Raw genomic sequence first — 17,352 nt, 5'->3', positions numbered from 1 at the left:
CAGCCTGGCTTCACATCAGCTCCCCTCAAAGAAAAGAAACAAGAATTAAAGGCAACACAGTAGATTTTTATAATTTGTTTGTTGACTAGCCTCAGTACATCTGATTCTAAAATAAAAAGAGGAGAGAAAACCTCCCTCAATAATTGTTGGAAATATTACCACTGTTATCGTTTTGTTTTTAGTTCCAAATGTACAAACCCGTGCTGCAATGGTTAGTATTAATCTTTAAGCAAAGCACTTCCAAAGCAAGTGATAGGGCAGAAATTAACCAGCGTTCACACCTGGGAGCTAGCTCTCCTGCAGTTCTGATGTGCAAGGCAACACCAACAACGGTCTATACAGGGTAGATACATTTTTTAAATTTAGACTGTTCCATGTTGACATAAGTCGAGATGCTCTGCATATTTCAACTAGTTGGACTTTTAATATTGTTAAATTAGCTTGTTTTAATCACTCTCTGTGAAAAGTAGAATGATCTGAAAATGAATTCCAAATAAAATAGTATAGAAGAAAAATGTTAAGTACATCCCTAACTGCTCAAAGATGCTTGAGGATTTGTAAAATCATGCAACAACCCATCCGAGCTACTAATTCTGAATGGCAATCAAAGATGTTTGTTTCCAAACATTATCTTGCTAAAATATTTTTGATCAACTCATTTTCTTAAGAAAATCAACCAGGAGCTGGACCATGAGATCTGTCACTTGAGAACTAGGAATATACACTGGACGCACACCAGTATGTTAAACAAGAATTTTTAAAAGTTATTTGCCAACTTCAAAGCGTAAAAATAGCTCGTGCGTGTGGATTTCTTTCTCTGCATCAGGCCCTGATATCAGTGGTGTCATGCCCAATTCATTTATTCTTTTTAACAGGCTTTTCAGGTAATTTCTATTTATTGTTCTCATTTGTAGAAGAGGCAACCGAGACACTGAACTTAACCAAGGTCCCAGCCAGGAAGGGACAGAAACTGCATTACAAACCCAAGGGCTGATCCTGAGCCCATTCTTTTTTTCTAATACAATATCCTTATTGAAAAGCAACTCATATACTGCAAAATCGACCCTTTTGAAGTGCCAAATTCAGGAGTTTTTAATATCTTTACAGTGATGTGCAGCCCTCATTATCTAATTCCAAAATATTTAATCACCCCCAAAAGTAACTTCATAACTATTAGCAGTAGTCCCCATCGTCACAACCCAGGGCAATCACTGGCCTACTTTCTGTCTCCGTGGATTTGCGGGTCATGAACATTCCATATGGATGGACTCATTCACCTGCGACCTGTGTGTCCAGCTTCTTTCCCTTAGCACGTTTATGTGGCTCATTCGCGTTATACCATGTGTCAGTACTTTACTCCCTTTTATTGGTGGATAATATTTCATTATAAGCCACATTCTATTTATGCCTTTTTCTGTGATACTTTTGGATTGTTTCTGCCTCTTGCCTCTTACGAATGACACTGCTACGAACAGTCAGGCAAAAGTTTTTATGTGAACATATGTTTTCAGTTCTCTGGGATGCACATCGAGGTAGAATTGCTTGGTCATATGGTAACTCTGTGTTTAACTTTTTGAAGAACTAAGAATTTGGTGTCCAAAAAAGCTACACTATTTTACATCCTCAAAAAGTACATTTCCAACTTTACATTCTTGATAACACTTTTATTTCCCCTCTTTCCCCCTCATCTTAGCCATCCTATTGGAGATAAGGTGAAATTTCATTGTGGGTTTAATTTGCATCTCCCTAATGACTAATGATATGGGATGTCTTTTTCTGTTTTCGTTGTTAGCCATTTGTATGACCTCTTTGGCAAAATGGCTATTCAAGTCCATGTCCCATTATAAAATCGGGTTCTATGTCTTGCTGTATTTTAACTGTTCTTTACATATTCTGGATACAAGTCCATATGTGATGTATAAATATTTTCTCTTATTTGTGGACTCTCTTTCCACTTTCTTTGGTGTCCTCTAAAGCACTGAAGATTTTATTTTTTGTCAAATCCGATTTTTCTACTTTTTCTTCGGTTGCTTATACTTTGGGTGTTATAGATAAGAAACTATCACCTACTCCAAGGTCGAAAAGATTTGTTCCTCTGTTTTCTTCTAAGAGTTTTCCAGTTTTAGATCTTACATCTTGGCCTTGGATCAATTCTGAGTCCACTTTCATATATAGTGTGAAGTAAAAATGGAAGTAAAGAAAGAAGAGAATAAGAGAGACCAAAGTCATCTTATTGATGATGCGGCAGGAGCGGGCACTTCCCATGTGCTCTCCACCCTTCAGCCTTTTGGCTCTGCTGTGTCTAGGTGAAGATCTGTTTGAGTTTATCCTACTCAGAGTTTCTGAACTCCTTTAAGGTATATAATAATGCCTTACATTGAATTTAGAAAGTTCCTAACAATTATTTTTTCAAATGTTTCTCTTTCTGCGACTTGATGTCCTCTCTTTCTGGGACTCTCATTATGAGTATATTGGTCCACTCACTATATCTCTTATGTCTCTGGGGACTGGCTCATTCATCTTCATTTTTCCTTCTGGAATTCAGACTAGATTATTTCAATTGACTTCCCTTAAAGTTCACTGACTCTTCCTCCTCTCTGCCTGCTCAAGTTTATTGAAACCCTCGAGTGATTTTTTTTTATTTCAAATATTGTACATTTCAGCTCCATAATTTCTGGTTAGGTTCTTTTGAGAATTTCTATTTTTTCATTAATATTCTGTGTTTGGTGTGGCATCATTCTTGTGGCTTCCTGTTTTAGTCAAGTTTTGTGCTGCTGTGACTAAAAGACCCAAAAAGAACAATTGTAAAGGAAGTAAAGTTTATTTGAGGGCTTGTGGTTTCAGAGGTCTCGATCCTTGGACAGCCTGCTCCATTCTTCAGGGCTTGAGATAAGGCAGAACATCATGGCAGAAAAGTGTGGCAGAGGGAAGCAGCTCACAAGATGATCAGGAAGCAGAGAGAGATAGATCTCTACTTGCCAGACACAAATATGTACCCCCAAACCCATGCCCCAATTCCTATCAACTCCAGCCACACCCCACCTGCCTTCAGTTACCACTCAATTAGTCCCATCACGTGATTAACTCACTGATTGGGTTAAGGATCTTGTAACCCACTCATTTCTTCTCTGAACCTTCTTGCATTGTCTCATAAGTGAGCTTTGGGGAACACCTCACCTACAAGCCATAACTCTTCCCTTAGTTCTTTGAACATGTATATCATAGTTGGTTTAAATCCTTGTCTAGTACAACCAACATTTTGGCTTCCTCAGTCACAATTTATCTTGACTGCTTTTTCTTTTCTGTATGTGGGATATACTTTTGCATTGTGTGTGGGTGCACGTGCCATATGTTAGTTCTTGTTGAAAACTGGATTTTTTAGATCATATAATGTGTCAAATCATAATGTGTCAAACTGCCCCCAGTTTGTTATTGATGTTTGTTGTTTGGGGTGCTGCTGCTATAGGTTTACTTGGTGACCTTCCTGAACTAATTCTATAAAGTCTGTATTTTTTTGTCATTTATGGCCACTAAAGTCTATGCTGAGTAAGCTGTGTGGTCAGATAACAATTGCACAGAAATTTCCTTAGGTAACTTCAGCCCCAATCTTAGCGATGGAGCTCCTGAATGTGTGGTAGGAAAAGCAATGCCCCAGCCAGCAGTTTGCAGTTCTGCAGGACCCTTCACTTCCTGTTCGAACTGAGCCTCAAGGTCAACCAGAGATAACAGATGAGGACCTTCTTGGGTTTTCCTGAGCATGCTTATCACCCTGAACATGTGTGTGGCCATCTAGACTCTCAGGAATATGCTGGAGTTTTCAAGGTCCCCCTTCGACACCCTACTCCCTCGCTTTTCTAAATTTGACCTATTGTTTATAAGTAGAAATACCATCTAAAATAATGATCAAACGTATAGTACTGTATAGTAAATACATGAATTAGCAACATTGTTGCTTATTATCAAGTATTATGTCCTGTACATAATTCTATGTGCTATACTTTTATAAGACTGGCAGCACCACAAGTCTGTTTGTGCCAGCATTACACAAACACATGAGAAATGCATTACCCTGAGGTACTAGGATAGTGTCACCATCACTAAGTAATAGGAATTTTTCTGTCCCATTACAATCTTATGTCATCACCATGATACATCATTGACCAGAACAGCAATATATAGCACATGACCACACACACACTTTTATTTCTCTGTTTTTCCTATATATAATGGGGTATTATATTGATCCTTTAGGAATCACGTGTGGATTATCAAAGCTTTCATTTTGTAAAATATAGGGATATTACAATTTAAAAACAAAATCTAAAAAGGAGCATCATTCTTTGAAGGTTGAAAATTTCGACACAAGACATTTCTCCTGTTTCCATTGTCCACCTACCCTCCTTTACCTGCCAGAATGTCTTCAGAGTATCTGTGACTCTTATTCTGCTCAAGTCCACTTGAGAGTGGACAAGGAGGGAGTTCAGGTAAGAAGTTAGAGGTCAGTACAAACACTTCTTAGGAAATTAGGCAGAAAGGAAAGAAACTGAGAATCATCTAGTAAACCACACAGAAAAATACTGGTATTTTCATAGTAAGAAAATGTCATTTTCTAGTGAATCATAAATTCTGCCAAAGGAGAACCATCATATATATCATTTGAAGGTTACTAAAACAATTAGAAACTAATAAAATATGCACCACCTAGGCTAATTTGTTTTGCTAATAAGACATCTAAAAATCTTCATAAAAATAAGAGTCATCAACTTAGACTATTATATTCATAAACACCTTTATAATGCAAAACAGTGAGTTTTATACCTATTGAATCTGTTAGCTGAATTTAAAAAAAAAAAACCCTCTCTTTCCTTTTTGAAGGAAAACCTCCGTCAGAATTTGTTGTAGAAAGTGCTTCATACCTTAGAGTTATACGAATGCCCTCGAAATCCAATCTTGTCTTCATTTTTCAGTCAGAGTATCAATTCCTGGCTTGTTATAGCAGAAGAAAGTGGTAACATAATGGGGGTCTCATTTTCAAAGTGAGTCCAGCAGAGGGGACCCACCTGGGCTCAGAGAGGGCCTTCTGCTCACCAACTGTGACAAACATGGCTCATGTGAATGGGTAGCATTTACGTTCTTGAGCATTTCTGGGGTTTTTTGTTTGTTTGTTTGTTTCTCTTTTGTTTGTGGGTTTTGTTGTTGTGGTTTCTCTGTATGTTTATGCCAAATTTCAATTTTTCTGGTACATTAAAAAGAAGTCAAAGGAAGGAAAACAATGAAAGAGGTGGGGGAGAAGAAGTAATTTGCATACTAATTCCCTAATTTTCCCCCCAAAAAAATGCATTTGTCAAATTTTCTTACTAAATAGTAAAGTCACCTGTATCTGAAAGATTCAGCAGAGAGTTGAGCAGCTGTACTCTCAGGATTGAAGAAAGACTCTCCCAGGGGAGTTCAGAAATTGAAACTGTTAGGTACTATTTTAGGGTACATGCGATTGAGCACAACATGGCTGTCACCCCACTAGTATGCCCTGACTATACTAAACCAGCGTTTGGAAGTCAGCATCCTTTCTGATTGGCTGCAGCATCCAAGTGGTGATTCACACCGGTTTTTAATGACCTTGACTATCACCCCTACTCTGTTGGAATTACAGAGCACCCCCAAGTTCACACCCATCTGTAGGTTCCTCCATTGATGTCTCTTGCCCTGCATCACAGCAGATGGTGGGTAGGCAGAAGGGCGCCAGTCTGTAACCTAGCTACTTGGGAAGCTGAGGCAGGAGAATCTCAAGTTCAAGGCCAGCCTGGGCAAGTTAATGGGATCCTGTCTGAAAATAAAAATAAAATGGGCCGAGTATGTAGCCTTGCCTAGCATGTGCACAGCCATGGATTTGATCCCCAGCACAGGGCAGGGGAAGAAGGCGGGGACCTGTAATGAATTCTGAACGAACTTTATAGCATTGCTTGCCTTTGTAGGGTGAGCAGGAATACACCCCTTCCTCGCTTCTCTTTTTTCTTGGTGGGCAACTATTTCCTACAACAGCATCCTCATCCTCCCCTCACCTCTGTCACAAGCAGCACCACACTAAGGAGGCTGTTCATACCGATTACCCAGGACCTGCTCAGGTGGCTCCCATGGAGAGGCATCAGAAGCTGTTGAGCCTCAAGGGGTGGGGCCACCAGCCTAGTGTCCACCTGATTGGACCTCTGACTTTTGACTAAGGTGATCCCAGGGGGCTTCCACGTGCCCCTTCCTGGTTTCATCTCAGATGGATTTGGAAGGAGTGTGGTACTCCAGCCTGCGTCCCTTCTCTTAAGAACTCCTTTCTGTCATCCAGCTTCATTTTATTTCCTGACAAGTTTTTCTTCCATCTCAGATTTCATGTCCAATTTGAAGTGGCTTATTGATGGTTGGCTAGCCTCAGAGTCCACCAAACTGTTCCCATTTCTTTCCACCAACGCTTACCCAGCCCTCTCCACTGCCATTGGAATGGCCAGAGTGTGATAATCCCAAAGTGTGAAGTCCTTGTTTACAATATCTTTTCCTGTATTAGGAGTATCCTGGCAGAATCAGAGAGTCAGTCTGTCCATCCTGCTTTACAAATAATTTGCAAGATATCCAAGTGCCTGTCTTCTCTCCCCTTCCATTTTTGCAATTAAAGAATTCAAAGACTTGGTTTACACTTGACATTGGTTCAAGATATCTCCTACAGGGTTTTCCCCCTTTTTATTTGTGCTCTCCCTTGAGCCCTTATAAAGCTACACAAACAAAATTACAAGCCCACATTTCTTTCTTTTTAAAGACTCTTTTTCTCTGAAACCTTTCTGGACAGATTGTAAATGAGATGACCCAGAGGAATGTTGAAACAGTGAGCCAAGTTAGAGGCAGAACAGAACTTCTTCCTTAAATTAACCATTTAATTTGCTTTGAACACATAGCACAAGAGCCCCGAAGCCTATGTTGGTCTCAGCTTGGGTCCAGCTCTCCTCCGTCTCATGGGCCCCTGCACCTCTAAATAGGACCCAACCACTGTCAGGACCAGGGAAGACTCTGAACTCTACTTCTCTTCTTCTGATAAAAATAATCCTCATAATGTTTTGAGAAGAACACTAATACATGCTATTTATAAAAGTTTTCAAACATTGCAAAAACCAAAATAAGAATCATCCACTTTCTAACAATTCAGACATTTGTAACATTTTGTTAAATGTTCCTTTATATGTCTCTTTGTATGCTACATGCGTTTTTTTATTGCTCCGTAGCAAAGTACCACATATTTAGCAGCTTAAATCAACACAAATTATTATCAGTTTCTGTGGGTCAGAGGTTTGGGTACAGGTTGGATGGGTCTTTTGTTCAGGGTCATGGAATGATAATAGTGTTCTCTGGGACTGCTCTCCTGTCTGATGCTCAGGGTCCTCTTCCAGCCTCATTCAGATTCTGGGAAAAGTCAGTTATTTGCAGCTATAGAACTCATAGAAGTTTCCATCTTCTTTTATCCAGTAGGGGAGTATCTTTGCTATTTTCATGCCTGACCTGCTCTATCTTTGACCTGTAGAACCAGATTTAAAGGGATCATCTGATTAGGCAAGGCTCATCCTGATAGTCTCACCCTTTTAAGTAACTCAAACTCAACAGATCAGTAACCTTAATTACAAATCCTACGTGGCATGTAAGGTAGCAGTCACAGGAATGATTTTCCATCCTGTTCATAGATTTTGCTTGCTCTCAAGAGAATCATACAAGGGCAAGGGTAATTGGAGTCACTGAAGTCTCACCTTCCACACATAAGTGCATACAAGGGACACACTGTATATGGAGTTCTCTAGTGTGATTTTCATAAATGATCATGCCATGGACATCTTTCCTGGCTAACAAACATAGATCTGCCTGTGTATGGACAACAGCATTCTATTTTGGGTTTCAAAATACTGAATCATGTATTAGATAATGAGGTGGTTCCCAACTCTTCCTTCTTATGAATTATGCTAGGATAAACACTTTTAGGGACTTGTCTTTGCATTTGTGTGATGGATTCCCATGTGAAAATTCAAAGCAACTGGGTTTATCAAATCAAAGGATAACCCAAAGCAAAGCTGCAACACCCCATGTGGAGTCCACTAGCAGTGCCTGGTGCTGTCTTTCTAGTGAAGCCTTTGGTGAAAGTTCTTGGATCCTTTGTACCAATGCTATTGATTTATTAGCATCCTTGGAAGGAGTTTTAAAATTACTAGCTGTCACAGCACAAAACATGGGAAGTAACAAAAAGCAGAAATGTCTTCACTTGTCATCTCTATCATTCTCTCCACAAAAAATGTTTTCATTTTAATCAGACAGCATTCCACGAGATGGGACCTTTATTTTAATTTCTACACACCTTGCTTCAAACGAGATAATAAGAAAACTAGATCAGTATAGAGGCTTATAATTTTTTAACATTAAAGGGACATTGCATATTTGACTCTCAAATAGAAACTTGGGTTTCAAATGAAGGCTCTAAGAAAATATAAAACTTGGAATCTTAAAAACAAGAAAACAAAGATTTAATAACACCTGCCTTGTCAAGAGATGTCCTCACAATTCTTTTAACCAATACAGTCATCCCCACTTATCAGTGTTTTCACTTTGAATGGTTTCAATTACATGTGGTCAACCATGGTTTGAAAACATTAAATGGAAAATTCCAGAAATAAACAATTTGTAGTTTTTAAGTTACATGTTAAATTACATAATTTAAATTGCATAATGTTTAAATCATGAGTAATAAATGAAATTTCACACCATTCTGCTTCGTCCCACCCAAGGCATGAACCGTCCCTTTGTCCAGAGTATCCGCATTGTATATGCTACCTGCCTATTAGTCACTTAGTAGTCATCTTGGCTCACATATCAACTGTGGTGGTATCACAGTACTTGTATTTAAGTAACCCCCTTGGACAAGAGGGTAAGAAAAAGCATAACCACATTCTTTATCACAAATTTTATTATAGTATATCTTTATAATTGTTCTCTTCTACTGTTCATCATTGTAGTTAATCTCTTACAGTGCCCAATTTATAAATGAAACCCTATCATTGGTATGTGTGTGCAAGAATAAACAAAGTATATAGATAGGGTTGGGTACTATCCTGGGTTTGAGGCATCTACTGGGGTCTTGGATAAGGAGGATAACTCTATTTAGCATCTCCTTTGAGAAGGTCCATTTCCAGTGCTGAGGATAAGGGAATAAATAAGAAAAAAGTGGAAATTGCAAGACGAAAACAGAAAGACTACTATGGATCTAGGAAAGGAGTTTTTTGTCGTTTTTTAGAGAGAGAGGGGGGCGGAGAGAGAGAGAGAGAGAGAGAGAGAGAGAGAGAATTTTTTAATATTTATTTTTTAGTTTTTGGTGGACACAACATCTTTATTTTATTTTTATGTGGTGCTGAGGATCGAACCCAGCGCCCTGTGCATGCCAGGCGAGCGCGCTACCGCTTGAGCCACATTCCCAGCCCAGGAAAGAAAATTTTAAAATAAAAGAGAGCATTTCAGGAACCAGCACATATTTCCTAACCTGGAATAAATTAAATCAAGAAATATCTGTACAGGAGGAGTAAGTATTTTAGGTCTATTGCACAGCATGGAAACTATAGTTAATAAAAACAAATTATATATTTCAAAATTTATAATTTGTGATAAATTATAAATTTATTATAATTTTGAGAGCATATTCAAATATTCTCACCACAAAAAAAAATGGTAAGTGAGATGCTAGATACATTAATTAGCTTGATGTAATCCTGCCACAGAGTGTGCATGCATCAAAATGTCAGTGTCCCACAAATACATACAAATTAATTTTTTATGATGTATTATTTTTATCATTGTCAATTCAACTTTTTAATGCTAAAAGAATTTAGCATGAAAATTTAGCAAGTCAAAGGGACCTGGCACTAAATGGAATCTCAGCTCCCCAGAAACGTGTTCACACATTTGCATCAAAAATGATAACTATCTGATAATAAGAGATAATTTTCCCTTTCCAACCAGTGTCTCTATAAATCATGTCAATGTTCTAAAACAAACAAAAACAAAATTTTAAATGTCTGTAAATGATAGCTTCTTTCATGGGAGAACTTGGGATCTAGACAAGCATGTGTACACAGAGTTATATCTGCCAAAAGTAAATCCTTGTGGCATTTCCCCCAGCCATCCCCAAGCACAGAATATCGCACAATGCAAGATGCACCCACAGCTGTGCAGGAAGCCCCCTCTGCCCTGCTCATGGCCAGCCTGGGAGCTGAGCCACTGGCTTGGCCCCAGTTGGTCAAGTCCAGCCCCACCAGGAGATGTCACTTCTCTTCCACACCACCCCATGCCTGCAAGTTCCTGATCCTACTATAAAACTCTCTGATCCTCAACACAGATAACGTTCTCAGTCACAACTGAAACTGGAAAGGAAATATCATGTCACCAGTTCAATGTCTTAATGAGCAAAAAGAAACTTTTCTCCAGCTCTGGTCATTTGAAAAGAAATATCTTCAATGAAAGTCTTTACTTGAGATCTGAAGTGCAAAGCATATTTATCTTGTTTCGGGCTATCCTTGTCAAGGAGACTTGAATTTAAATAAGGACACCCTGGAGCCTATTAATCTGAAGTGATGGGGTAGCAGAGAAAGCCTGGGTATCCAAACACCAAAGATTGTAGAGGAGGCAGGACGGTGTCCACTCGGGATTGCAAATGTCTTACTGCTATTTTCCCCTGGATCCCTCTGTGGACTGGGGCACTCTTTGCTGTCCTGGAAGGAGGCTAGCACACACATTATTTAACAGGTACAACTTCCCTCCCGCTTCAGAGCAGAGATAGAGTGGCTCTCAGGTGGCAACCAGCCTCCTGCTCCTGCTAAGGGATCCACACTGACCCCAATCCCACCTGCGCCTCTCTCCTGGCCCAACAGACTCTGCCTTGCTTCCTACACCTGCCCAGCGGAATGCTCCTGGCTCATCCTCTTTCACTCTTGGAATCTGAGCCTCTCTATTCCCTCAGCCTCTCTCCCAGTTCTTCCCTCCACAAGAGGTCTTTCCTCACTTAAATAATCAAAGCTGTCTTCTTGCATTGTGTCATGTGCCGGCCGCCACCCTTTCTTTCCTTCTTCCCTTCACAGCTTAGATCTCTTTAGGGAAGAATCTGCCTCTTGTTCCTTCATCCCAAACTGGCTTTTGTCACATCCTTCACCACCCATAAGGACCCAAAGTGACTTCCTCCGTGTTCAATCCGGTGCTGCAAGTATATGCACAAGTGCCTCTTGGTTACATCTCCTGGATTTCCAACAGGCAGGCAACGTCCAGTGTGTCCACCGTTGAGCTGGCCACCCACCCTCACCCACCACCCCCAGCACAAACCTTCTGCTCTTCCTTCTTTATTCAGAGTCTCGGTGACAAAGCCATGGCACTCCCTGGAGCCCTGCAAGTCTTCAGATGGCTCTCTCCCTCTCCCTGGTGACAGCCATCCCTGTACTGAAAGCTTTGGTCCATGGCAGACCACTGCAGCACTTCAGGGTGGGAGGGTCTTGGGTGGAAGGAGTCAGCTTCGTCTCCGCTCTGGCCTCTCCATCCACTTCCACAAACACAGATTTGCAAAGTTCACTCTCCTTCTTGAATGATTCCAATGGCTTCTTATTACCTAAATCTAAAGCACAACTATTAACTTGACAGAAAAGTATCTCACAGTCGTATCCTCACCTACTGGATTACTCAGAGTTTGAGAGCATAGACCCGGCAGCTCTACTATTAACTTGCTGCGTGACCTAAGACAAGGTTCTTAACCTCTCTGTGCTTCAGCTTCTTTTCCTGGTAAAATGGGGATAATTATAATAGAACTCATATGGTTCAGGGACCATCGGATGTGCTAATATACACAAAGGTTTTGGAGCCGCGCCTGGAACATAGGATTGTTGGGTGTACTACTTGCGTGGACTGCCTGCCCACCCTAATTATGGTCACTTTTCTTGTGCCACCACACAGCACATTCCAACCACCAGCACACAGTTCCCCAAACACACCACAGTTGCAATTTCATGCTTCTACAACTTTGCTTTATTCTCTGTACCTGTCTACTCTATTCCCCTTTATGTTCTGGGACTCAGAGCAACTCTCACTTTGGGAGGCCTTCCCTAAGACCCCAAGACAGTCCCTTCCTGAGACCAGTGGCACCCCAAGTGAGTGTCTGTGTCTGTCTTGGCATGCGTCACTTCAACAATTGTTTTTTTTTTTTTTTAATTTGAGTTACCTGCCCTGGGTCACGGGTCACCCCCAGCTCTTCTCTAAGTACATAGATATTCTCCTCTATGCCTCCTGGCAGACCTACAATGCGCTGCCAAGTGGGGTGCACCTTTGTCATTCCTCCATTCTTTTATGGGCAGGGATCTATGTCCTGATCATCTCAGACTCTCCAGCACCTAGCAAGCTGCTCAGTGCATAGTGGATGCAGAGTTAAATTAGTATCTCTTAACTGAGTCCATCAGAAATGAGCTACAACTTGCCAGGTGCGGTGGCCCACGCCTCTAATCTCAGCAGCTCAGGAGGCTGAGGCAGGAGGTTTGCAGGTTCAAAGCCGGCCTCGGCAATTTAGCAAGGCTTTAAGCAACTTAGTGAGACCATGTCTCAAAATAAAAACTAAAAAGGGGTGGGTATGTGGCTCAGTGGTTTAAGCATCCTTGTGTTCAATTCCTGGTACCAAAAAAAGAAAGAACTGAGCTACACTCTCGGGAGAGATGGGACCATGTGCAAGGACAGTTAGGGACAGAATGGTGGCTGTTGGATCTGAAATTCAACAGTGCCATAAACAAAGACAGCTGTAAGTCCCTCTCGCCATCATTAAATCGTTATTACTATATGAACATTTTCCGTAGTGCCCAGAGGTTAATATGCTCTCGTTTGATTCTGAGCGATCATATAATTTCAGGTCTTTCCAAGGACATAATAATACAATTCACAATGACATTTTATTCCATGTTCTTGCTTCAAGGGTCATATGCAAAGTTCTGAGGAATTTTGCCTAGCCCTTACCTCCTGGGTTGCCCACCTTTGATAAAGGGTAGAGACACTCACCCTGACAACCTGTTCTTCCCATTGAGCACCAGATGGGAATGGCCACGAATGGTCGAGAATTAGCATCAGGAGCTGATGTTATAGTTTCTATGGCAATGACCTAAGACCGTAAATACAAGTATGTATTGCTTATTAATTGCTACAAAGGAATATGCTTTTTTATAGTTGAAGCTATGTACAAGAAATTCAAAGATAAGTGTTTCTGTTTCAGTGCGTATCCCCTTTCCCTAGAGCATAGAGCAAGAACTATTCCGTTAGGCAGAAGAAAAGGTTGAGATCAAAACTGTTAAACGCACTGATTGAAATATCTCTGGGTGACCTTGAAGCTGGTCTTAGTGGAGGGAGAGCCACAGCCAACCCTGGAAGTCCCTGGATGGGGTGCCAACAGGAGCAGATCTGACCAGCAAACTTGAGCCTGAGGTCCCAGGCTATTTCCAGGAATCCCCAGATTTAACATAGTCCATTCCAATTATGTGAAGCTGGCAAATGCATGGGGTCACTTTGGGATTTCTTTCTTTTTTTTTTTTTTGGCAGGGGGAGGTGGGTGGGGGAGTGGATTTCGGGAATTGAACTCAGGGGCACTCCACAACCGAGTCACACCCCAGCCCTATTTTGTATTTTATTTAGAGTCAAAGTCTCACTGAGTTGCTTAGCACCTTGTTTTTGCTGAGGCTGGCTCTGAACTCGAGATCCTCCTGCCTCAGCCTCCTGAGCAGCTGGGATTATAGCATGTGCCACCACACCCAGGCCTTTTGGATTTCTTGAAGTACTAAACCTGGTGTGAAGTTTAACCTCTTCCGATTGTGTTTTCTAAGGAATTACCACTGCTGGAACGAAGCGTGGATGACCAGGCCTGATCTTCCTGTGGGATTTGGAGGCTGGCAAGCTGTGGACAGCACCCCCCAGGAAAACAGCGATGGTAAGGCTGCATCATCCTCGGGGAAACGTTCCCCTGATGACATTTATTTCCATTTTTATGTTGGCATTTGGGGTATGGGCGGTCTGGGCAGGTGTAGGGTAGTTACTACCTGTCAATCAGATTCAGTTTCATTTCAATAGTCAGCTTTACCCTGATGAGTTTACAACTTTTAGAAAAAGAATATAAAACTTCACATATATAATTCATCTACTCTTGCTTTGATAAGCAGTTTTGAAGACAAGAGGAAAAAAAATAACTATGTAAGCATTTTTAGTAGGCTATAAAATACAGTTCAGCCTTCCCTGGTCCACGGTGATCGGATATAAAGTGGGAAAGAAAATACTTGACAAATAATTATAGATCAGTCTTTAAATTGTTCTTCCAGAACCTGTTTTTTTTTTTTTCATGTCACTTGATTCCTTTCAAAACTTGGATGTGTGGACGTTGGTCTTCTAATTTGCCAACTCTATGAAGCGGTGGCAGCCATGTCTGACCCTCTATTTTCATAAGTCCCTCAGCCCCCATTTCTCTTTAATATGTTCATACAAAAAAAAGTTAGTGAACTGGGGACGGTTGATAATCTATGTCTACTTCCTCAGGTGTTGATATGAGATAGCAAAATGTATACATATGCATTTATGCAGAAACAATACCGATTCATAGTGGCACTGTATTCTAAGACTTGGCAGAAAGGAAGAAAGTTTAACACTTTCCGCTGTGCTGGGTTGTAAGTCATGAGATTTCTAAGAAGAATGGCAGCTAATCTCTTAGTAACTATGGTTAAAATTTAAAGAATGCTAGAAAAGTAAACATGAACCCCAAGGGCTTTCTGAATGCAGCTTGGGCATTGGCCAGGGTGTGTGGTTAAAGTCCAAATTCTATAGTTAAACTTGACATTTGTCCACGATGTCCAAAAACACAAAACAAACAACACAACTACCAAAGACAATTAACATTCCCAGCATACCAGGAAGTAGTTTAAAAAGGGATAAGCCCTGGTAGGCCAACAGCTTCATACAAACGTACCTGCATCTGTGTTTGTAGGTAGCAAAATAGATGCAGAAATAATGCTGCCAGGTTCTTTCCGACTTCCAGTTTCGGTTTGAGTTTCTCTTTTTTAAAAAAATATGTTTTTAATTGTCAGTGGACCTTTATTTCATTTATTTATATGTAGTTCTGAGAATTGAACCCTATGAAGCTCTCTTGATGACACACAGTGGTCATCTGCTCTCTCTTGCCAGGGAGAGCATGTGGGGAAAATCAGTGATAAAACCAAGGTCTGGTCTCTTTAGTGCCCCACTCAGTGCTATGGACTGTCCAGTATGTGGGCAGGATTAGAGACAGAAAAAAACTCATGCTACCTTCTTCTGTGTGACCCAGGCATGTACCGGTGTGGTCCCGCGTCGGTTCAAGCCGTCAAGCACGGCCACGTCTGCTTCCAGTTTGACGCTCCCTTCGTGTTTGCAGAGGTGAGTGGAAAGCCAGAGGAAAGCACGGTCTCCCTCCCCGACCTCTTAGCACTCGAAAGGATAAGACGCAAGGTTGTGACGTCCCCATTTCCCAGGTACATGGTGTATGCTTCGTGTTTACAAAGCTAGTTAGACAGCTTTCCGACCTTCAGGATCTTAATGTTAAATGAAATTCTTATTTAACGGTTTTCTTTCCTTGATGTTTCTCGGTTGTTTTTCTACCAAAAGTAAATAATCTCCTAACTTTAGCGGAGTTCTCTGTGCCTGTGAACTCACTGGTATCAGCGGCTCCAGAGAAATCAAACGACTAACTGGATCACTCAAGTGAGATTGGTAGAGACAGTCCATGAATGGAAGTTTCAGGGTATTTGTCTCCTGTCTCAGGCCAGCCCAGCAATCTGTGTAACACAAAACACACACACACACACCCCAAGTGTGGTCTTTGGGCACTGCAATCCACATCCTGCTACTCCAGGCTTGTTATAAGGAGGACAGAGAGGGAGGTACAAAGGGGGCTACTCCAGTCGAGAAATGCAACCCAATTAATGGGTTCATGGGACGCTTGGGTCAAGAGTCTGAAATTGCAGAACAGAGTAGGGGCCAGAGGAAGAGGGAGCTATTGAAGGGTGCTCCAAGGAGAGCACCCACGATCAAGTGAAATGTAAAGAGGTGTCAGGTAAAGAAGGCTCAGAAGCTGCCCAGGGGGTGAGGGGATGTTTGAAAAGCTGAGAGGCAGAACTTCCCCGGAATATATTTGCACCAATAAACACACTGAACACTCTCTCCCGTGCATTGAGTTCTTACGAGGTAGTCACTTTGCCTACCCTTTGATGCTCTTAGCAATCCTTTAAAATGGGCATTAAGATTCTCCCCCTTCTCCAGAAAGGAAAATTGAAGGAAAGAGTCTTTAAATGACCTTTCCACCCTCATCTAGCTAATAAATAGTAATGCTAAGATTTCAGCTCAAGCTGGTAAGTGCTACAGGCAGCGTACGTTAAAAGGAGTAAATGGTCGTTAGTAGTGTGTGCCAGGCCCTGTGCTGTGGAACTCAGAGGCTCCTGCCCTTGGGAAGCATGATTCCGGGTGGGAAGGGGCAGTGTACCAACACCACCATGAGTGGTACGAGGGCCACCCTGAAACTAATCAGGTGGGCAGTACAGTCAGCATAGGACCTGCATTTATGCCTAGAGATGCATTAGCTGGGAAACTGCACCCAGGAAATGAAGCAGAACATCAAAGAGCACAAGGCACTGTCTGAAGAAAGAGGGGACCCAGGTACAGACAAGGAGGGTACCCCATGCAAGTGCAGATGGTCCCCCACTTACAATCGCTCCATCTGTGATTTTTCAACTTTACATTGGTGCAAAAGCCATGCACATTCAGTAAAAGCCATGCTTCAGACTTTGAATTTGGACCTTTTCCTGTCAGGATCCTCTTGGGTGATGCTGGGCAGCAGCCACCACCTGCAGCTCCTGATTAGCCCCCATCAGGGAGAAAAAAACCACCCCTGCAGAAGGCCGTGATGCTCAGTTGAGGCACTTGACAGGTCAGGTGTATTAAATCCATTTTCAACTTCAGATCTCTCCAACTTACAATGCACTTATTGGGACACGACCCTATCATAAGTCAAAGGACATCTGTGTAGCCCTAGTAATAGGAGCAGAGCAACGTGGGGTCGTGTGGGAGAGATTATTAGTACTTATTTAGGCAAAAGTGTTAGAAAGAGGAAGGAAGGAATTTTAGAAAGAGGGGGATGACTGGAGCATCCTAATGCCATGTAGGGAAAATTAAACGCTCTGCAGACCAGGGTACCAGTGAGGCACCAGGCTGTCACACCATGAAGACTGAAGGAAGTCCACTTGGGAAGCCTGGCGTCCT

The 17,352-nt window shown here is 41.6% G+C and overlaps 1 protein-coding gene across 2 annotated transcripts in view; it reads left to right on the top strand.

Moving 5' to 3' along the window:
• Nucleotides 1–17,352, top strand: part of F13a1 (coagulation factor XIII A chain) — a 164,971-nt gene that overhangs the window by 104,834 nt on the left and 42,785 nt on the right. For both annotated transcript variants that reach the window (XM_048799747.1, XM_015493980.2), the window contains exons 9-10: nucleotides 13,902–14,005; nucleotides 15,386–15,474. In XM_048799747.1, coding sequence (XP_048655704.1) covers nucleotides 13,902–14,005; nucleotides 15,386–15,474 — 193 coding nt within the window. The remainder of the gene's footprint in view (nucleotides 1–13,901; nucleotides 14,006–15,385; nucleotides 15,475–17,352) is intronic.

Source organism: Marmota marmota, unplaced genomic scaffold (assembly GCF_001458135.2).
Source record: "Marmota marmota marmota unplaced genomic scaffold, marMar, whole genome shotgun sequence".
NCBI lineage: Eukaryota > Metazoa > Chordata > Mammalia > Rodentia > Sciuridae > Marmota > Marmota marmota.
The sequence above is the reverse complement of the archived record's forward strand: the minus strand, read 5'-3'. Positions and strand labels throughout refer to the sequence as shown.